Genomic DNA, 22321 nt, shown 5'->3' on the forward strand with positions numbered 1-22321 from the left:
TTTTTTTTAAACAACTTTTTATTAATAAATAATTTCAAATTTTAAATTTACCTAGCCGATTTTTTTTAATTTTTAATATAACAATCATTATAATGTATCGCTCAAATACCATCAGTCTAATTAAAAACCTATTCAACCTATTGTACTTACTAAACAATAAAAAAATTGTTTTTTTTTAAATTTTAGTTGATAACTGCGACAAACCTGCAACTCTACAGGCTGTGTTACCATGAACACTTTCTTGTCGACGACGATGACCCAATGAAACCAATGCTTGATCTTCGGACTCACATGACTACTCGGCCGAATATGCTGGCCGACCTGGAGAAAGTAGCGAAAGGTAAGGCTGCTCTCCTCGGTCCCCAGCTCGTTATGCAATACATGCGCCGCAAGTCGCCCAAATTGCATCAACACGTTTTGATCCAGAGAGATATAGAGAGTTTCCTACATGTGGGATTTATAACCCGCAAAGGGGACCCGTTGGTGAGCGAGATTAACAAGGTCATTGGTCAGATGAATATGGCCGGACTGGTGGTAAAGTGGAGAAGAGACGTTTTGCCCTCACCAAAGAGCACACAGATCCACGAACTTAAAATTCGGGTCACCATGAGCCACCTTGCCGGGGCCTTTTTGCTCTGGATAATCGGATTGGCGGCAGCTTTTTTGGCTTTTCTCTTTGAGGCAGCGAGACTTCTTTGAAATTCTCAAGATGGAATGGTCAGTTTTCATTTAATCTAGAATCCACTTATACATCAGCATAAAAGGGTTTAGAGCTTTTCATTTGTTGTAATTAAATTATAATCTTGTGGGTATTTTTTTTTTTTTAATTATAATCGATATAATTTTTTTTCATTGTGAAGCGCGTAGCTTCTTATAGGAACCAATATTAAAATCCATTTATTATTTTCAGCTGAAGCGTCTGTCAAAAAATGAAGATGATTCTTAGAATTGAGGCACAAAGTCAGATTTATTCTTCCACGAATGCTTAAAATAAATCATCTTGAAAAACAAAAACATTTACCTGTAGTCAATTATTTCCTACGTTGTGCTTAAAAATAACATTTTTAAATAAAAAATAAAATAACAGCCTGGAGCGCTTCTGAAAATTGCAGTACATCTGTAAAATGAGATTGTCCATCTGTTAGTAGATTCTGCTCCTTTCACCTGCTGCAAAAGGAGTTCTAGCGGTGACGTCAGCAACACGGTGCCTTTGATGCGCCCTTTTCAGCCTCGGCATTGGTAAAATATGAGCCGCACGGCTGGAATTAGCTGCTCTCGACTTTCTTCAAAACTCGAAACCCGCGCACGCTCAATAATATTCACCTTTGATGCTGCCGGCCTATTTATCTTTTGGCAATCATCAAAGGGCCTTTCGGACCTGTCAAGAGCCATCGTGCAGTTCTGCGAATCCTGAAATATATATGCGCGTGGAACGAGAAAAATTGGCTCTCCGCTTTTGCCTATTAAAAAGTTTAGCAGATAAAATAAAAAATAAAATTGCTTTCTGGCGTTCCAGGGTTGCTGCAACGTGTTTTATTTTTAAATCGGTGTTCTACCGAAAGCTTCTTAAGTTTTATATTGCAGCAGAGAAAAACGCTTGTATTGCGCATATCTGTCTTTTCCGCCAGGAAATTGCGTTTGCAGAAACTTTTATCTTATTAAAATTCTGATGGCTCGTGCTCGATATGCTTTTGATTTTTATTCCACCGTGTTTGCGCAAGTCTACTGCGAGAAGCTTCTCCATCTCCTCTGGAGATCCGCGTGTTGAAAAAAACCGTCTGTGTTTTCTCTGCCGAAAGATTAATTAACAGAGCAAATTTGCTTTTCCTTGAAATTAGCAGCAGCATTATTGTAAAAAAAGGCCAGATCTCTAGATAGGCTCCAATTTAACGTTATCTTTTGTCTTTTGGAAGAAGCAGAATTTTAGAAGCAAAGTAAAAAATTTTAAAAAGGAAATTTGGATTTCCCAGTGTTATTTCGAAAAAAAAATTCAAAGAAAATCTGGCTCTTTCCAAATAAAAACGCATGGTGAATTCAGAATTCATATTTGATACCAGACTCTGAATTCTTGTTTGAGGAATATATATCTAATGTTGAAAGTTTACTAAGCAAGAATTGAGAAAAATCTGCACCTGCATATAGGATGAATAGAGGGAAGGCTAATTAACTGAACGCGGTGAAATCGCAAATTTGTCCAGCTGCACACGCGGCGGCCTACTGCGATCAATAAAATTAGGGAAACTTGATGCCAAAACGCTGATAATTACAAATGCCGATCGCTTCTCTCCGCAAAGAGGGAGACGGTCTGCTATCGGTGTGCGCATAGTGTGGGTTGCCTGCCCAGCTTGCTTTTGCTTTTCTCTCATCTCCATTATCGGCCGATCGATGCTATTTTAAGCGAAAAGCGCTTTGTGCACTTTGCTGAAAATGTGTAGTGTACGCGGGAGAGGCACCCGCGTACACCTAGCCATTTAATTATCAAAGTGGCCGTCTGGGTTATCAGAATAAATATTATGAAGATTTCTCGCAAGAAAATTAATTTTGTATGGAATGTGAAGCATTTCACTTCATCTAAACCCAGTAAGTATTAAAAATGCTTAGGTGTAATCATCAGATCAAACTCAACACGTGGGCATAAAAAATTTAAATTTTTCGTTTTTTATTTCTTAAAAAATATTATTCTCAACCAAGCAAATTTCTTTGTGATTCTAAAAATAAAATTTAACCATTTTAAATTATATTGCCTTCTAGACCTAGCGCTGAAAATATTGTTTTTTTCTACATTATGATTTTGCTCAAAGCATACAAGAAAATATAAACAGTTTCTGCGTTTTATCGACGTTTTTGTGCGATGTATTTTCCTTATTTTCTAAAGTGGCAGATTTGAATAAGAGGAATGGGAATGGGTAAAAGTTGAATAATTGAAAGAATGTTTGTTGGAGTCAAAGTATTGCTTGCAGAAGTAGTGCCATACATCATGAGTTAAATAAACAACTTACAATTAAATTATGCGTCAAAATTTAATCAACTCTAAATTCTATAAAAAAATCTTTATAGACTTTCATCACATAAACATTGATTTTTTTTGTTAAAGATTTTAGTTGCAATGAACGGTGTATAAAATGGATATTAATTTTTATCTTTTGTAAAAACACGTGAAGAAAGAAAATTTAATTGTTTATATTCTTTTAAAATGCCATCTAAACTTGAAATGCTTGTTATTATTATTAACCATTCATGTCAGGGTCAGTGATTAAAATTGTGTGAGTTCTTCTTGTCTCAACTTCTTCAAATTCACGTAATTCGTGGCTTTCTCGCGCCTTCAATGCTCTGACAAGGTCAGCGTGCACCTCGGGGGACATAGGCCGTTTCCAGACTTTCGAAGCCGGTCGAACGAATTCTGTGGGCTGGTCGTCTGGGGACACCCATTGAATAGTAATTTCTTGCACAGAGGAGCGCGCACTACGCCAGTCGTCACCACCCTCTGACACTAAAAATCAAGAAATAATGAACAATTATAATTGAAAGTAAACTTATTAGCCTGCAGATTTTTTATTCAAAGTAAAAGAAGAAAGTTAAAAGCGGCAGAGAGTGAAATTTTCAAAAGGGAACTCGTCGAGGTTTCTGAATTATATTTTTCAAATTAAAATATCATTATCTTCTGTAACAAAATAGGCTGTGTTTTATTATTCCTTCGAGATTCTAAATCAGATTGTGCTTGACGCTGAATGATTTCTTACTAGCGTCATTGTGGTTCACATGTCTTTGTTGTTCCGGTGATGAAGGTGTTTCTTTTGCTCTCCTGATGACGCTGCTCCTGATCGCCTGCTGTCTCAGCGAGACCCGTTCAACAACCTGCTGCTCCTGCTCCTCTTGACTGCTCCAGTTATGCCTTCTTCTTGAGGAAGGCGTGCTGTCGGTTGTTGTTGAGCTGGAGGTGGCTTCTGAGGTAGTCAGGTCATAATCAGGGGCAGGCTCGGGGGTCCGGCGCGCTCGGATCAGCGCAAGGGTGTCCCTCACCAGGCGCAGGCCGCCAGCGTAATACACAAAGCGGAGAACGTCCCACGTTGATCTGTCGCTGAATGGGATACCTTCCTAAAATTTTAAACAACAATTTTCTACTAATTTTTTTATGATTTTTTTTTAATAATGTTTTTTGCAACGATGATTTAAATCATGTTTGATGTTGAATTAATTTGCTTAATGAAACAACGCTATAATGCTTATAACCACTAACCACTATCATTATGGAAAATTAATGGACTTGTCACAGGCATGTCGCGCGCACATGACAACTGACGCTACAGATAATTAGCCTGCATTGATCGGTATAACATACATAGAATAATTATTTACGTTGCTTTGATAACACCCAAGGTTAAATTCGTGATTCAATAAATATTAACGGGCGGACAAAACGCAACTTTCTTGATACTTGATTCATTCTAGAGATAAGATTTTGTCGCAAAAACGCTCAAGGAGCACGCTCGACCGCCTGCTCATAGGAGTGTAATTTGGATCATCTTGTCTGTTTGCGGGCAAACAGACCTAAGCAACGTTTATATTTTGTTTGCCTAGCAGCATCATCATAATTAACTTGCTGCCAGTCAAACAAAAATATCTCGGCACGCATTCCGCATCGCCCATTCAACAGGCAACGTTATTTGCTCAGCGCCGCGCGAGGTTCCTTTTCTCGATTGACGATAAAATAATATTTGTTTCACGTTTGGAAATTTTGTCTCTGTATATAACAAATATTTTTAGACTAAAGGTTAAATACCCGTCTTTAATACGTGGGACGCAAAATATGAAATAATTATGAGAATAAGTTCAAAATGTAAATGTACCCAACAATTTAATAGGAATTAAAAAAAAATGAATTTATTTGATCAACATGCGTACCTTCCTTAAATAGGCATCCAGTTCAGGCACTTGGAGGACGATTCCTTGATTAGGGTCCAACTTGAGTTGGGCGGTGTGCTGGACTTGCTGAGGGTCGCTGACGTCCAGGACGCTGATCCGCTTATTCGACTGCTTCTGGCCCATGGCGCCGCCAAATCGCTCACTCACCCACGCATTTCCAGCATAGAAAGACACACTCCTGCGTCAAAGGAGGAAGAAACAAAGGAATTTGTTTTATATATAGTTGCACAACTTGCGGCCCGAGGATGACTGCAAGTGGGAAGACGGCGACTTATCTCTGCGAGCGTGATAACAAATTGTTTGGTGACGTGATCCTTCTCCCTGTTTGGACATGCACACAATAACTTAACTGCGGCTAGTGTTTCAGAGCGGCTGAAGTTGAAATTTGATATGATTAATAAATTTCCTGAAACTATTGCTGCTATAGTTCAAATCTGCAGATATAGGAGGGGAATCTTTTGATTTTTATCATACTCCAAATACTTATTTTTCTCAATTTTCATTTTATTGATATCATCACAAATATACAGAAAAATTAATTATAGCAAATATACAAACATTTAGTGATATACACTAGATCGGCTATGTCATGACCATGAATAAAGAAATAATTCAGATAAGTTCATGTTAAGTGACACTTCTTGCTCTTATGCTAAATCTTACTAAGCCCTCCCTTCCCATCTTTCTCAGTATATTAGTGTGATAATTCACAATTAAGTTTCAAGCACCTTCTTTAAAATTAGTATTTTACAGTTAAAAAGTATTCTTTTGTAACTAAATGCATCAAAGGGCAATATGTATTTTCATTTGCAAGCAGAGCAAGCACATCATTATGGCAAAATTCATGGAGGAGCAATGGTAATTAAAACAAAGAAGAATGTTAAAATGGGAAACTAGTTAATGAAAAACTATGAGTGACAATAATTAACTTAGCAAAAGTAACATATCAGATGAAAAAAATTACAGAATGAACAGTATTCTCTTTTAGAAATCAGTCATTTTTGGATTTATATACCACTCGTCAAACTTTTTTCAGGCAGCCCTTCCAATGTTTAGAAATCACAATAGTATTTTATTGAATGGGTAACAATCCATTATCTGGAGATCAAAGGGTTTAATGTGCCAAAGGAAAGGTTAGTTGGTTTTCTCTCTTGTTCCCCTATTTCAAAACGTGGCATAACTCATCGATCTCTTATACTCTCTTAGACTTTCTTTTTTTCAATCCAAGCAATATTCAATTTGCTTTTGTATTTAGATGTAACAATCTTTTCACGCATATATATGAAGAAAAAAATTCCGTTTCTAATAGACAGCCATTATTTGATATTGATAGATCAAAGAAGTTAAGTGTGTAATATATTCTCAAATCTACTCAAGACCAACAGACCAGTCAGACAGCATGGGAAATCAGCTGAAATCCTGATTCCTGCAAGGAACTACAACCAACCTCAACCAAGCTGGACCGGTCTTCGGCTTGCCCATTAGATCTACTCTTCCTCGCACATAGCCCAGGCTTCTTCGGCCAGCTGGTACCACTTGTTGGCCAAGCGGCCCTTCATTGCAGCCATGGCAGCATCGGCAGCCTCCGTGTAAAGCTCACCTACAAAATCACACATTTATTTTATCCTTCTAAAAAACTTTAGAATAATAGGACTAAAACAAAAAACTATAAAAAAATAATAATTTACCAGCTCGAGATGGATCTTTCGGAAGCCCAGGTCCTCCGATGCAAAGCATTTCAGCCAATCTTGCAGACAGCTGGTATGGTGGATCATTGTCACTGCCACCTTCGTCTGCAGAACGCTCGTACCAATACTCGGCCTGGCACCAATCGATAGGTCGTGATCCAAGAAGAATGCCAGTATCGTAAGCTTTGGCCACCAAGACCATCGACTCCATGTCACTTGCAGAAGCAGCCTCAAGCAGCATTGAGAAGCCTTTGTCTTCATTTTCAACCGAATGCTCCAACTGTTAAAAATTGTTCATTTAAAATTTCTTCATTTTGCCACTTGTCTCACCTCTAAATCAGGCAAAATGTCGTGCTGCAGTCCAAGCAAAATCCTAGCGTAGGCCGTGCGAGCTTCCGGTATTCCGCAACGAGCAGCGTATTCCAGATGGAACAATGCGGCTTCTTGATCATAGCTTGAGCTGTTGAGGTTGGTAAAGCGGCAGAGCTCATGATAGCGGCACAACTCCAGATGAACCTAACAAATTTAATGAAGTTCCAAATCAAATTAATTGTCTAAAAAAAACTCACCAGTCCAAGAACAGAGTCCTTAGTAGAAACCTCCAGGTCATCCGGGTTTGGTGGTTGAATGCAAGATGGCTTGGAGCGACGAGCAAGTTGCAGATGGAAGTCCATTTTTTCATCATCATCAATAACTGATCCACTCTCAGATTCCATACGGCGACGCCTGTTGCGAATCAATGATCGTTCTGTGTCTGAAGCACTGACTGAGTCGTAGTCGCTGTCCGAGCAGGACACTGTGAAAGTAACCTGGTTGTGGCTTGAGTGCAAGAATTCCTCAACATCCTCAGATGACTGGAAATTTAAAATAAAATGAAATTACTAATCGGTTTTAACGGAATTCTCAAAATTCTTACGATGCAGCGAGTTGGTGATTCTGGTGGAGTGAGTGAGGTCAAGTTGCTGCTGGATTCAGAGATAGTCCTGGGGCGCGCGAGTGGTTCAGACATAGTGCGTGGCAGACGGTGCATCAAGAGCCGTTGCTTATCAAAGCGAGACGGCATCACGCACACTTCCTCTTGACCACGAATCATAGTTTTGCAGCGTTCCTATATAGATCAACAATTATATAAAAAAGAATAAAATTTATGCTTTAGCGTACCTGCGAGTCCTTCAAATCCTTCATGGTGCTGTCGTTGTATTCAGATGGGGCCAAATCAAAACGAGACAATCCAAGACTCTTGCAGATGCGGCTGCAGACGTGAGTATGGAAAAACAAAGCCATGCCTTTTGCTCCCAAATTTCCTTCGCCATATTCCTCTCCTACGAAGAAATAAGTTTCCTAAATTTAAAAAAACAAACAAACTGCTTACCAGATGCAGTGTGAATTTGTGGATCAGTGTACAAGTCTCCAACGCCTTGAATATCCACAATGATCAGTTCGTGACCAGATCTGAAAATTTTAAAATTAGAATTCAGCTTCGGAAATTTTAATAAGACTTGCCTTTCAAAAGTGAAGTGACTGAAAGCGTGAGGGGTAAGCCTAAGGTGGTCTTTGTCTTCCTTCACATAGCCAGAGTTTGAGTTGTATTTGACGTATTCACCCTCGATGAAGTGCTCGCAGTGGAACAGAGGGCAGCCTTGCCTGTGTGGAAACTCGAGGATCGCCATTTGGAAAATGTCAACCTTTTTGGGTGGGTTGTGCCTGTTGAACTCCTCCCCCCAGAGTTTTGCGTCCATCTGTAGCTGGACGTCGGTGAAGTAGACGTCCCGTTCAACCTCATCCATGTAACGTTTGGCAACATAGTTGTTGCTGTCCTTCTTCCAATCATCACACTGAGTGAAATTACTCAGCTTTTTCCTAAACAGAATTTAACATTATCAATTCCATTAGCTATTATTATGCATAAAAATAAATTAAAAAATTAATAATGTGTACGTGAAATTATTTATAAATCTTCCAACTTACAATAAAACTTTCTTGAAATAATAAGAACTTACATCCGAAAACACTCCCGCATGGCGCCATGGTTGAAAGGCTCCAGCTCCATTTTAACCAAGCAATCATCAATAACCCAAGTTTTACGAAGTGCGTTGTACCGGTAACGACGAGCCTTTTCCGTTGGGTATTCATCAAGGTGGAACTTTTCCCAGGGATCTCCCTTGCAACGTGCCTAAAAGTCAAAATCAATGTCAGCCAGGCTGCTCGCACCGCAACAAAGAAGTCCTAAGCTGTTATACAATTTGATTTGTTTCGTTTTTATTTTGATCTCGAAATTGGCCGACACTAACAAAACAAGAAAAAGTAATGCTTTCTTGCCTTCATAATGGCCCTGCGCCAAGTTCTCACTCTCTTCAGTCTGCGTTGTTCAGCATTGTCCTTCTCTTTCTTAGGACCCATTGCAGCGCTGAAGAAGAGGTTGGGGTTTGCTGGTGGTAACCCTGTTGGCGACTCCGAGCCGTCGGAGCTGAAAAATATTTCAATATATTTTTAGAATTTTCAGCAACTTAATAAAGGAAAGTAAATAAAGATTTGTCTTAAAATGAATGCAAAAAAAATTAATTTAACAATAATTAATTAAATAAAATTATAAATTCTTGGTTATTTTGGTTAATATAATATTAATATATTATATTCCAATATATCTATTTAAAATCTTGTGGATCTCCTTAGAAATTACAATCAAAACTAATAAATTAGTAATTCTATTAATAGAACTTTTGAGGAATGAAGCCGCATAATTCGATTGGCATTCAAAAGCACTACCACCTGCACCATTATGCCGTGTTCTTCTTCTTGTATCTGATTCTTAATGAAATAAAGGCGCATTCAACTCCCCTGGCTAAGCTGATGTGGCCTATTTGATATAATATCCCTTGGATGATTAATTCACACCCATTGTTTTCCAACGCTGTTAATGAAACGATTTAAAATTCAAATTGCGCGACCCTGCATGCAGCTAGAGGTTTATACCAAGCTCATTGAGCTCATTCTGGAAAGGAATTTGATCGAATACTTTGATGAAAACTATCAAGCATGCAGAATTTAGATATGAGCAAATAGAGCGAATCAAAATCTCAACTGCCTAAAAAACATCCAAATTTAAAAATTTTGTAATATTTTTTAATCTATTTTTGTTAAATTTTTTAACTTGCGATATCAAGATAAAAATAAAGCTATCAAAATAGCGCATCGTTTCCACATTTTTTTTCAAAAATTAAAATTTAATTTGTAGTAATAACATTAACTACGCAGCCAACAATATCCATGCCAGCAAGTTTATTCAAAAAATTAAAATATTTCTATGGAGGTGAAAGTGAGTGACCGAGTATTCAAAACGTGTGTTGTAAACTACACTTTGGCCGATTATCTCACTTTTATGCATACATTTTTGGGCCATGTCAACATATGGTCGTAATTGGGAAATTGGATCAATGAAATGAGAATTATTTAGGCAAGATGTGCTCACCTCTCCTGGCTGATATTCCTGTGCCTGGAAACATCGCACAGGTTCATGGGCTCGAGGATGATGGAGTCCGTAGATTCCGAGTCATCTTCGACTCTCTGCTGGTCCGCAGGCATGACCGCTTGGACTCGAGAGGCACCTCCTTGCGGTTGACGATGAGTTTTGACTGCCTCGGGTAAATCTTGTTATTCATGAGAAGTCACCGACGTGTCAGTGAACGCGCCCCAGCCAAGCAGCAACCTTTGCGTCGCTGCTTCACCTGTGTGCAAAAATACATTTTTAAAACTTTCATTATTTCATTATTTATTTTTTTTTTTTTAACAAAAGAGAAATGATGGTAAAAAAAAAAAATGTTTGAGGAGCGGCGTGCACGGGCGAGGAGCAATTATGGAAGATACATAATTTAAACGCGGCTAGTATTGACCTCGACCAAGGTTTCGCACTCGGCTTATTCCTTGACCTTGCGAAAATCGCGTCGGCAAACCCGACATGCCTTTTGCTTTACAAGATGGGCAATGGGTGGTGCCGCATTAATTCGTCGCTTTTAGCAAATGGCACGGCCGATTGCGACCGAATTTCAATCTGCCGAGGTCTCCGGGCCGAATTGATCTTAAGATATCGTTAGTTGTGTGAAAATGCAAAAAGGAACCCACTTAAATATGGTCCTTCGGCGACTGTGTTGTGGACGGTCTGCTCAGCTTATGGCTGCTCGATACGAAGCGCAGTACAGCACAACCAAAACTAATGCCTCTGTTTTGGTTCGAGAAGCCTCGACTGTTTGGCGGATGACAGGGGAGCGCCTGCCACGCCGAATTCGCCTTTGGTTTCGGCAATTTTGTGTGAATGAATGCGCAGTCGAAGCAAAGTTAGAGACGAGGAAAATTTGGGTGGAGAAGTGAGGAAAATTTTGTGATGGGCCGTCGGGGGCCGGGGTTAGGGGCGCTCAAAGTTGGGCCCTCTGCGCAGAGGCGGCCCTAACACGATGCGAGAGCGGCACGTAGACTCAACTCGCAGGAGGTCAGCCGACTATCTTTAGCGGTTGCACTGCTATCTGCGATAAATGCACCCATAGTGGTGCATCTATGAATGACGAGAGCCAGTATATTTTTAGTGCATACAACACGCGGCCCGTGTGTTGCAAAAAGTAAATATTTTGGGTGCATCGCGCTGGGAAATGTGTCTGGGCGCACGTAGGCCCTATTTTATTTTGAAATTAAAAGCACTTGTTTTAATATGGAAAGTGGAAGAAAATTATTTTACTCTTTCACATATTTAAATAATAAAAATTAAAAAGTAGATTAAATAATGACAATGATATTTGTTGTCAATTAAAATTTGTTAAAATTATATAAATATTCAGCTCAAAAAATTTAATCAATAAAAAAATAAAAACGTACCACACTTTTCAGAGCCACCAACAGCATGACGCGTAAAATAAATATAATTTTCTTATTACAACAGAAAAATAAAAATTACGAATACATTTTTTGTGTTAATTTAATTTAAAAATCTTGTGCTTACTATAGGAGTATAGGGCTTGAAAAAAATATTTTTTAAATTTTTTGCTATTGATTTTTATTTCATTCACTAGAAGCTTTCGATGCTCAAAATCTGTCAGCAAAAATTTGATACGACTTTATTTTGGTCAGTGAAATTTTTCTGGAGTCCTGACCCGAATCATTTTCACATACAATGTGTCTTGCCCTTGGCATTAAATCTCGAGTACACCATTCACCGACTGAGACACAGCAAGTAAAAGTGATTTGCCATGAAAGTGATCTCGCAGCGTTACATGAGTTATTAAATCATGTTAATTCTGCAACGAGGTGTGGGTAATGCGCCTTAACAAATAAACTGCATTTGATCGCTTCAGCGGCTAAAAATTTGAAAAAAAAGAGGAGTAAAATGCGTTCAAAAACTTTTCGTAATGTCGGCAAATATTTTTGCATTGGTGAGCAAACGCTTTGATCAGCACGAATTTGCTGACACCGGCTGATAATGCAATTTTATCTTGGATTATTTCGGCGCAGTTAAACTTATTTTTTCCAAACATAAAGCTCACACTGGCTAGCTTCCTGATAAACAGAATGTGAGAGAGATTGTATATTTTATGCTTTAGTCGCCGTCTGGGAAGTAAAAAGTGTGATAAAAATTTACCCAGCAGGAATTTAAGTGAGGTGTGGCACCGACTTCCCCACACTTGTTGAAAAAGTTGAATGCTCTTTGACCAATTGTAAAGAAAATTAAATTAATAATCAATGAAATATATACTGTAGCACAGGATAATGTTTTTTTTATCTTCAAATATTTTTTTAAACGTGGTGAAAGAATCATGAATTTAAAAAGAAGAATGGATTTATAAAAAAAAAAAAAATGTAAATTGGCACTTATAGATGCTCATAGAGGTGAAAATCTGTCACTGACTAGCTTTTTATGAAGAGATGCTATTCAATATTAATTAAAATCCAAATAGAATAATCCCTTTTTATTTCCGTAATTTTTATGTAAGTTTGTTTTGACTGAAATAAAAAAAATATTAAATCCTACTTTGCAATACAAAATTTTATAAATGAAAATTTCTTGCTCTTTTCCATAATTATATGCTAGTACTTATTGTATTGAGAGTGATTTTGTGCCAATTTTAATTTTAAGGCATCAATAAAAATTGAAACGATTTAGGCAAATCCATTTCTGCCTGCAAAAGAAGCATTTTGCGGATTTTGGACGGCATCCAAAATGTTTTAATTCAAGGTTTAAAGGGAAAATAAAGTCATGTGTCTGCAATGCCTCTCTTTTTCACACACACGCGGCACTTTGATGATCTGCATACGCGAATCTCTGGGCCTCTGACTTAATAATAGCAGCAATAATATCGGCTGTTTTTTTCATTCTGTGTTTATCTCCGCTTTTCGGCTTGGCAAAACAACAAGAAGTTTGGCGACCTGCGCTGCAGCACACCGTTGTAAATAAATAAAAGAGAGAAGTCACGCCGCGTGTGTGTTATGTGAGCACGGGGGGCGAGGGTTGCCGAAAGAAATTCTCTCACGCTGGGCCAACTACGCAGTAGACGCAAAAATGAAAAACACGGCGCGACCCACGAAGAAGTTAAATCTGCAACTGGGCCACGGACGAGGGAGGCTATTGCGAAAATCAGGAATCGATAACACAACGCTTGTTTTTTTTTTAGAGAGGTCTATAAATATTGCACGCAATTAATCTCTGGCTGCATATTCTGCACGTACTGCGACAAAAAAAAACAAGATAGGGCGCTGCATTCATTTTAAGTCAATTTGATCGATTACGGGGCGCCGGGTGCTTCTTAAATTACGCATTAGGTTACAAAAGTTCCAGACTAGAGATAAATATAAACTGAGTAAGCGTACTGAACAATGAAACTCTGTTAAAAATGTAATTAATTCGAAATTATTATCAGTTATCAGAGATAATGAAATTAATCTTAAAAGTTGTGACCGAGTTTTAATTATATTGACTTTCACTGGTGAATCTGGTGATTTTTTGCATTTTAAATTTTAATCTAGCAATTTACAGTTGTTGAGCAACAAAGTAAAATTTTATTTAATCTTTTGCTCACGTGCTGATTTGAGGATTAGATAAGCATTGAACGCAAACTCTTTGCTATTCACTCATCCCTCTGCTAAGGTCAAAAGGACAAGAGCTCAAAATGCCTGAAACGTTTGTCAAATGTCATAGGTTCAATTCGCTCTATATTTTGTAATCAATGAAATTTAATTCAGGGTTAATTTATACTAATAAAATAAATCAATCGTTAATAATAAAAAGCCTACAAACAATTTTTTTAGTGTAAGAAATCTAAAAAGAAATTATTAATGACCATTTTTTTATATTATTTTTTCATATCACAGCTATCATAAGAGTTTAAAATTTTAATTTAAAATAAAATCCTAAATGAATAAATAATTTGTTCGCTCAAATTTGAGGGTAAAAAAGAAAAAAAAATATAATTTTATCAAAGGCTTTTGGGCAAACATAAAATGTGAATTTAAATTTTTGAATTTTGAATTCTTTAAAAAAAAAAAAAAACTTTAGAACCTCTAAACTTTACTATGCAGTTTGCAGTTTGAGCATAAAAATTGATTTGAAATTTGGTTGTTTGACGTTTTTATTCACATCAAATTTGGCGTATTTTGCTAGACTTGTGGTGCAAAATCCTCAATGAGGGCCAAATCCAAATAAACGCTCTTCACATTTTTGTATAAATTAATGCCAATATTGCATTGAAACGTGAATACAAAACGCGGCTGGTGCATTTTCATCACGCGAGCCGCCGACCGAGTCGAGTCGTGAGTTTATTTTGATTTTCTGGCAGCACAATATCGAAGCCTTTGCCATGCCGAAGCGGCAGCGAGAGCGAGGATCGATTTGGCTGGCGCAGCGGCAGCAGCCGGCGTTTCGTTTGTTGCCCTCGCCGAGCGCCATCTGAAAGAAAACCACCCTCCCCAATGCGGCACTACTCGTCTGCTCGGCCAACCCTTGCAAGGAAATGCTGAGGGCCTGAGAGCGGCGGCCGCGAGCAATTGACATGGGCCGGCTTGGGTGCGCCGCCTTGGGCCGAGGTGAGTGCGAAAAACAACCACCCTTCATTCACCCACCCCCGGCCGCACTCCCAAATTAGCACCAAACACCCCGCGCGCGATGGCACTCTTTTATCATGCACCGATGGGGTTTCGTTTTGACTTCTACGTTGTGTTTGGTGTCACGTATCACATTCGCGATGTTGGCGATTGAATGCGCACCCAACTTTTATCGTCACAAATGAGGGTGAAATCCAAAAAGCGAACATGTAAGTTAAAATAGTTGAGGAAGTAGGCCTTGAGATTTGATAATTGACGAATTGTAATTTTCCCACTTCTGAATGAAATTCCTTTCATTTGTAAAATTGAATTTCTCCTCAACAACTCCAAGTTGCTGGTGTCAAACACATTATCAGTTCTCAATCTTGGGAACGTATATGCAAAATTTCAGTACTGTTCTTTGAACGTGTAAAGTTTTAATGCGGAATAATATTTCATTTCCAAGGTAGCGTGACAAGTGGCGGGTAAAAAATTGAAAGAGTGCAAGGCGACTCGAGTAACAAAAGGCGCGGTGCTTGCAAGATAATCCTGTATTTAAAATCTACTAACTACAGCTACAGTCGCAATGCACACAACGTATAAAGCCAAGTGGAAGGTTCCAATAACTTTCACCTAAAAAATAACTTCTGTTAATCTTCATTAAAAAAAAAATAATAATTAAAGATTTAAAAAAAGAAATTGAAGCGCATAATAAATTATTTCAAGCCATAAAAATGTCCGAGGAGAAAAAAAACGAAGTTTTGAAAATGAATTTACTGCAAAATTTTCAAGCGTGATTTAATATCTTATAAAATTACCTTTTTAAGAATGGAAATTCAAAAAATTATTAAAAAACATGACCAAGATTCAGGATTGTAATTTTCAATCTGAAAATTCATCAATTCGTCACTTACTCATTGACTGAATTTTGTTTAACCCCTGACGATGAGCAGAGCTTTTCCCCAGTAGTCCCTCTCAACCTTTTTTCATGATAAAATGCACGTGTATTTCTCAAATCTACTTGTTATTTGTCGCTTGCAGTTAAATAAAAATATAATAATCATTTTCCAGCGTTTTCCAGCGCCATGACTGTCCTTGGCGCTGGATGCGTGCTGGGTCTGAGTTTGCTGACTTGGAACACTTGGTTCGCTTCAAGACCTGGCATCGTCCTCAAACCAGAAACGCACTACGACTTCATTATTGGTATTTCTTCCTGCGCATTATAATTTTTATTTTCGTCCCAGCATTCTCTGCTCATAGTAACATGAGATATGATCATAGAGATTAATTTCACGCTCTGTTACAGTCGGGGCAGGAACGGCTGGCTGCGTTTTGGCCGCCCGCTTGTCCGAGGACTCCGACCGGTCGGTTTTATTGCTGGAATCGGGCCCAGAATTTGGGTGGCTCGCCTCGGTGCCTCTGGCGGCACCTTTGCTCCAAAATACCGTCAGCGATTGGGCTTACCGGACTGAACCTCAACATACTTCCCAGCTTGGCCTTAAAAATCATGTAAAAGCAAAAATATAATAATATGTATTTTATTTTATCTAAAATTTTCTAACATTTGTCCATAATTATGAATTATTAAAATAAAAATTATTGCTATTTGTTTCCAGAGTTCTGCATGGCCAAGGGGAAGAGGTTTAGGTGGAAGTGGTCTGCTCAATTACATGGTGCATTTTCCCGGAGTCCCTTCCGATTTTGACCGATGGGAAAACGAAGGGGGCACAGGTTGGGGTTACAAAACTATGAGGCCAATAATAGAGCGACTGACTTGCGAACGACCCCAAGATCTTATACCACGCAATTCTTGTCCGCAAACTTCCTATCGCAATATGATGACTGGTAATTGAAAGAAGTATTTCTCCTGTTGTTGCATTTTAACATTTTCTATTCTTATATTAGGGGAAAAATTGTGTTTGCCACAACAAGTTAAAAAGTGTGTGCCTAAGATTCGACTGACCCGTGGAGAGCCAACTAGTGAGACTTTGACTTCAGCATTCGTGGATGCTGGAAAAGAACTGGGAGGAGAAACATCCAAGGATGCGGAGTGGGCGGAAAAGGGATTTCGGCACTCACGAAACTCGATCTGGAACGGTCGCAGATGGAGCACTTTGGAGAGCTACTTGCGACCTGCGCTTGGTAGAGAGAACTTGCATGTAATGCTCAATACGCATGTCGGAAGGGTAAAAAACGATAAGTAAAAATTATGTGACTCACCAAGAGCGTAATATTTGCAGATAGTCTTTTCGGCTGATTTGGGGCCTGGTACAAGGCGGGCCGAAGGTGTTTTCCTCACCAGCGGTGCAATAGTTTTAGCCAGACATGAAGTCATCATTTGCGCTGGGGCCATTGGAACACCCCAATTGCTTCTTTTGTCCGGGCTGGGGCCAAAGCAATACCTAAAGCAATTTCAGGTTGAGAACTAAAAATTAACATTTAAAATATTTAATTTAATGCTAAACAAATGCTATATTGACCTTTTGCAGTGGATTCCATTTGTGGCCGACCTTCCAGTGGGTCACAACCTCCATGACCATCTCAATATGCCCCTGTATGTCAGCTTTTCCAAGCCAAATCTGAGTTTGACCCTCAGCAAACTGCGCTCAATAAGACAGCTTGGCAGATACCTGCTTTACAAGGAAGGTAGAATTATTGTATTATCGATGGAAAATTAAATAAAAAACACAACCTTTTTGCGAAAAGGTCTGCTGGCGTCCACAGCTGTGAGTGCCGCGGCAGTTTGGCCGTCCAATCTGGGAATCCTGTTGTTTGCCATGGGCACTCCAGAAGAGACGGTCCTCGGCAACATAGCCAATTACATGCCAGAGGTGTGTGTGGTCAATTAATCTTCCGGCTCATCAGTGACAAAAATATTTATTCTCTGCAGACTTTCCACGGACTCTTTCCATTGGCCAAAAACTCAAGCCAGGAAGGAGCTGTGTTGTTATCTTCGTGCCTTCAACCTCGCAGCAGAGGAACTGTCAAGCTGCAGGACAGCAACCCCTTGTCCATGCCAGCAATCGATCCTCGATACCTCACCGACCCCAAAGATATCAAATGCATGGCTCAAGGTAAGAAATTGAAAGTTAAGACTACGATTAATGATTAAATATAACTTTAAATTATAAACTGTTCCAGCATTCAAGCTGGCTGCCAGAGTCACTAAAACGAGGGCTTTTAAAAGACTAGGCGCTAAAATGCACCTGCCAGAATTCAAGCATTGCGGAAAGCCAAATTTGAAAGACGATGCCTATTTGACATGCATAATTAGGACAGGGGCGATAACAGGATATCACCCTGGAGGAACGTGTCGTATGGGCTCGGGTCGACATTCTGTGGTCACTCCGGAATTATTGTAAGTTTATCGCAAATATAGATTTCAAATTAATTTTTTTTTGGTATATTTTTAGGATCAGAGGGGTAGGTGGATTAAGAGTGGTGGACGCCTCAGTCTTCCCAACTCCAGTCTCCGGCACGCCAAACACAGTTTTGATCGCCGTAGCCGAAAGAACTGCAAATCGCCTTACAATCGATTACCCGACAGTCAAGTACGACTATTTTTATTAAGCTGTGATCATCCATCAACCCTGATTTCCCCCCTTTTTTGTTAAGTGATATACTGTAACCAACCCTGCGGCAAAGTGCCATTTTATATGTAAAATTAATACAAACATGCCATTTTTATCAATGATGATTAAATCTCCTCCATTCCAATTTTAACGACTTACTAGCTTGTCTAAAAAAACTAGTCATGTGTGTAAATGATCTTTCCGCGCTTTATTTCAAGTTTGTTTTATCACAAATTTTATGAAGTAATGACGTTAAAACCAACTAGTATTCTATTGATCTCCAGTTTTGAGTGCATGACAATAAAAAAAAACAATTAAAAAAAAAAATGATTTCTTTTCCGTACTTCCAAATAAAGAAACTATAACAGAGAAAACTGTTAGTTCAACTCCAAATTTACTTCCTCATTTTGAGGATCGTCCACGGCCAATTCAGAGTTAAAAACTGGGACCTCTTGCACACTTTGTGGTTCCTCTTTAGCAGGGGATTGGGGCAGTGGAATGGAATCAGCAGGAATGGGAGAAGGTTCCCTAATTGGGGAATTGTTGAGCTCAAGAGTTGGGGAAGGAGACTTTTCATCCTCACGATCGGGCATTGACTCAGGGAGAGGAGGGGTGACAGTAGAGACTTCGGCAGCCTCAACAACTGCTGGTTCTGCTATCTCCTCCTTGACAACATGCACTGTGTCCACTGGCTTTTCCTCAACAACTGACTCAGCCTTGGGCAACTTCTTAGGTCTCTTGGAGGGCATTTTCATGATCAAGGGCTTAGGTCTCTCCCTGCCGCTGTCAGTCTTTTGAGGAGAAATGACTACCTTTTTGGGCTTTTTGAGAGGCTTTTGAATTTTCAAAGTGAGTGGAGGTGACTTGCTCTTTGACTTCACCTTGCTCCTAAAGTCAACACTGCTTCTGCTCACACCCCTAGCCACACTTCGAGATCTACTTTTGGAAAAACTGAGAGACGAGCTGCTCCTTCTTTTCCGCTCTCTAGAAGATGATCTGCCCCAACGCTCAAATCTACCTCTCGAGTAAGGTCTGCGTCTAGAGAGAGACCTAGATCTCCTACGTCCTGAAAGAGACCTTGACCTTTGTCGTCTAGAATTCGACTTTGATCTTCTGCGTCTGGAAATCGATCTAGATCTGTGTTTTGGGCCGGATAAAGATCTGTGCCTTGAGTGAGATCTGCGTCTGGAAAGAGATCGACGCCGGGAACTCGACCTGCGTCTCCTTCGAAACCTTTCCCTGCTCCGAGACCTACTCCTTCCCCGCTTTCCAACTAAACTATGGGACCTGCTGCGTCGCTCTCTACTCACGCTCCTCCTTCGAGGATAGTCTCGGAATTTGTTGAAGTACTTGTCGTAAACATCTGCTTCATTTGGGTTTCGTACTCTGCTGTAGAAGTCTGTAGGGTATGGCCATGGAGGCAAACGGCTGTCTCCAATTTCATACACTTGCTTCCCTTCTATCCAAGTGTCACCTCTGCGTTTCCCATCTTGATCTGTGTAGTGACGTGTGGTGCTCTTCCAGTGGTTAGAAACCACTTCTATGTGACTACTGACTTTTGTTGGGGTGTCTTTTACTTTGCTAACTGGTTTTACTTTATCCAGCTTATCTTTCTGATGTTTCTTTTTCTTATCTTTCTTGTGCTTCTCTGTAAGAAAAAAAATCTCTTAGAAAATGTAAAAAATTTATAAATTAGACTACTTTTCTGTTTCTTCTCAGCTTTGATAGATCCAAGTTTTGACTTCTCTGATTTAATGCTTGAGGCCGTTTCACTTGCTTCTCCCTCCGACTTGATTTCACCTTCAGATTCACTCTCTACCAATAGGGATTCCCCTTCTGAGCTAGTGGCTTTGGTTTCTTCCTCGCTCTGTTCTTCGACTTCACCCTCTTCATTCTCAGTTGAAGACAATGCACTCTCGATCACAACATCACTGCCTGATTGAAGATTATAACCGTCGTCTTCCTCATGCACAAGCTCAAATTCTCCTTCTGATTCACTAAAATTTTCCTCTAAAATTTTATCAACTATTTCAACCGGTATGGAGGGTTCCACTTTAGCCTCATTCGCTTGAGGATCAGGCTCTGCTGCTGCATCTTTGTCAGTTTTGACCTCAAGTGGTTTACCATGGATCCTCTTGTATTTTAGGAGCAGTCTTGATCGGAGCTCTAATTCTCGATTAGCCAGCAAATCTTTTTCTTCCTCCTTCTGTAATATGATTATTTAAGTTTCACAAAAATATGATTCCCTAAGGCAAACTTACAACACTTTCAACAACTTGCTGAACTATATTTGCGATCGGTTCTTTTGGATTTTCTTTTTTCTTCTTTTTCTCCTTCTTTTTCTTTTTCTAGAAGGAAAAGGTAAAATTTAAGATTATCATTATAAAGTCTTACTGATTTACCTTAGCTTTCTCGAGAAGCATGCCTAAAAGCTCAACGTTTTCTAGTTTTGCTTGTGCCATTTTAAGTTTCATCTCTTCTTCAGCCAACTTCTTTTTTATCTTCTTTCTCTGCTTCTCAGCTTTTTTAATTTTCTCTAGCTTCTCTTTCTGCTTCTGTTCAATCTTCTGCTTTTCTTCTAGCAATGCATTCATCTCCTCAGCTTCCTTCTTTTTGGAACTGTAAGATTAAGAGAACTTTTAAGTACAAAGAGATTAAATTAACGATTGTACTTTACGCTTGATCTTTCTTTGATTCGACTTCCTCTAGAAATTTTCTTTCTTTATTCAACAACTCTGCATCCTCTTGAATCAATCTCTCTCTTTCAACGTGCCGCTTTTTGATGGAATGGTCTGTCATGTGCTTTGTTCTGTCAAAGTCAACCTGTATGATTTCAATAAGGTAAAAAAAAAAATTAAAAAAATAAACCTCTTACTCTGATTGGCACAACAAGCACTTTGTCTTTCTCCTTGTACATCAAATGCATTCCTTTGAGAGCACTCATTGCCTTCAAGAATCCTACGTACTCCTTGAATTGAATGTAGCCTTCAAACATTACACCGCCATCAAAAGAAAATGTCTTGATGGCCGACTTGCTCTTCATTCTGGATCGATACGGATCATTGCAGGGCACATCGACATATCTTATTTCTCCAAATGACTCAAACACTTTCCTAAAAATGTACTCGCTCGGCTTCGGGTCTTTCTCCTGAAGTTCTGGCAAGGTGAACCACTTGCATGGTAAATTTCCAATGTGCATTGTGTCCGGTCGCTCACCAGGCTTCATCTCATTCATATTCTTTGCCTCTCGGAAGAAGCTATCCCATATGTGTCGAGTTGGAAATGCTAATTTGGCTTCAGCAGCCCGTACTTTGAGGGCGTCCGGGAAGCCGGATAATTTGATTGTCATCATGTCAAGCCTGTCTATGACACTCTTCAACTTGGCCTTGCAGTCAATCTCACCCTCGAATCTTATAAATTCAAGCGTACTCTTGGTCACTTTCAGGACACTAAATTTCTCAGGTTTGGCCATTTTGCGAAGTCGCTCCATCACTTCCCAGCTTGAGATGGATTTGCCTGGCGCCTTTAATTGTGGAAGTTGGACGGAGATGTTCATTCTGGCAATTGGTTTCAGGTACAAGTGCTGTGAAGTATGTAATGGGACTATGTCCGACGTATCCGTGCAAGTTCGACATGAAGTCGACGATGCGGGTTTTCCTTCCTTCCCTTGCATTTTGCTCTCTGCTGTAGAACTGCAACAGGTAAATGATTATGTTAGATTTCTGTGTTTTGCATCATTCTGTTTTTTCCATGCATCTTAAAAAAAATAATGACATACATAAGAAACATTAAAAAGCAAATATTTTTGGATCGAATTAATACAAAACGAAAAAATTTATATCCAAAATCCAAAACAATGATTTTACCATACTTTTTTGTAACAACTTGAAATTTAAATTTAAATACGAAAATAATTGAAGTGGTCTTCTAAATTTTACCTCAGGAATTGCGAACTTCGGTTATGAAAATTTGAAACTGCATTCCATTCAAATAATACGAGGAAAGGTCGGTGAACTAAAAATTATTTTGTGAATCAATCTACTTTTCTTACAAGTCTTCTTCACCGGCGAAATCGGCGAA

General features: G+C 39.1%; 4 protein-coding genes across 6 annotated transcripts; 1 reads left to right on the forward strand and 3 right to left on the reverse strand.

The window, feature by feature from the left end:
• Positions 1–2648: 2648 nt before the first annotated feature.
• On the reverse strand, positions 2649–5235 carry LOC132203555 (uncharacterized). The gene is made up of 3 exons (XM_059631411.1): positions 4903–5235; positions 3741–4095; positions 2649–3490 (listed from the first exon to the last, which is right to left on the reverse strand). Exons 1-3 carry the CDS (start codon positions 5044–5046, stop codon positions 3228–3230), a joined length of 762 nt encoding a protein of 253 aa, XP_059487394.1. The 5' UTR covers positions 5047–5235; the 3' UTR covers positions 2649–3227.
• A 171-nt stretch (positions 5236–5406) lies between these two features.
• On the reverse strand, positions 5407–17288 carry LOC132203553 (eukaryotic elongation factor 2 kinase-like). Of its 2 annotated transcripts, XM_059631407.1 has the most exons (13): positions 17150–17288; positions 16890–17071; positions 10081–10336; positions 8931–9078; positions 8612–8784; positions 8115–8471; positions 7984–8063; positions 7773–7933; positions 7528–7719; positions 7181–7465; positions 6942–7127; positions 6612–6891; positions 5407–6523 (listed from the first exon to the last, which is right to left on the reverse strand). In XM_059631407.1, the coding sequence occupies exons 3-13, from the start codon at positions 10191–10193 to the stop codon at positions 6411–6413; spliced, it is 2088 nt and encodes a 695-aa protein (XP_059487390.1). In that variant the 5' UTR covers positions 10194–10336; positions 16890–17071; positions 17150–17288; the 3' UTR covers positions 5407–6410. The 2 variants fall into 2 exon arrangements, with proteins under 2 accessions (XP_059487390.1, XP_059487389.1); XM_059631406.1 differs by lacking the exons at positions 16890–17071; positions 17150–17288 and adding an exon at positions 10731–11025.
• Positions 14409–18559, forward strand: LOC132203554 (neither inactivation nor afterpotential protein G-like). 2 transcript variants are annotated; one of them, XM_059631410.1, is made up of 11 exons: positions 14409–14672; positions 15741–15872; positions 15976–16178; positions 16286–16514; positions 16575–16855; positions 16910–17086; positions 17159–17315; positions 17376–17500; positions 17560–17743; positions 17811–18027; positions 18083–18559. In XM_059631410.1, exons 1-11 carry the CDS (start codon positions 14639–14641, stop codon positions 18237–18239), a joined length of 1896 nt encoding a protein of 631 aa, XP_059487393.1. In that variant the 5' UTR covers positions 14409–14638; the 3' UTR covers positions 18240–18559. The 2 variants fall into 2 exon arrangements, with proteins under 2 accessions (XP_059487393.1, XP_059487391.1); XM_059631408.1 differs by lacking the exon at positions 14409–14672 and adding an exon at positions 14696–14899.
• Positions 18541–22320, reverse strand: LOC132203552 (A-kinase anchor protein 17B). The gene is made up of 7 exons (XM_059631405.1): positions 22180–22320; positions 21117–21933; positions 20919–21064; positions 20644–20860; positions 20503–20589; positions 19943–20447; positions 18541–19889 (listed from the first exon to the last, which is right to left on the reverse strand). Exons 2-7 carry the CDS (start codon positions 21912–21914, stop codon positions 18619–18621), a joined length of 3024 nt encoding a protein of 1007 aa, XP_059487388.1. The 5' UTR covers positions 21915–21933; positions 22180–22320; the 3' UTR covers positions 18541–18618.
• Position 22321: the final 1 nt, after the last annotated feature.

The sequence above is a fragment of the Neocloeon triangulifer genome, unplaced genomic scaffold (genome assembly GCF_031216515.1).
Source record: "Neocloeon triangulifer isolate White Clay Creek 2 clone unplaced genomic scaffold, ASM3121651v1 ptg000017l, whole genome shotgun sequence".
NCBI lineage: Eukaryota > Metazoa > Arthropoda > Insecta > Ephemeroptera > Baetidae > Neocloeon > Neocloeon triangulifer.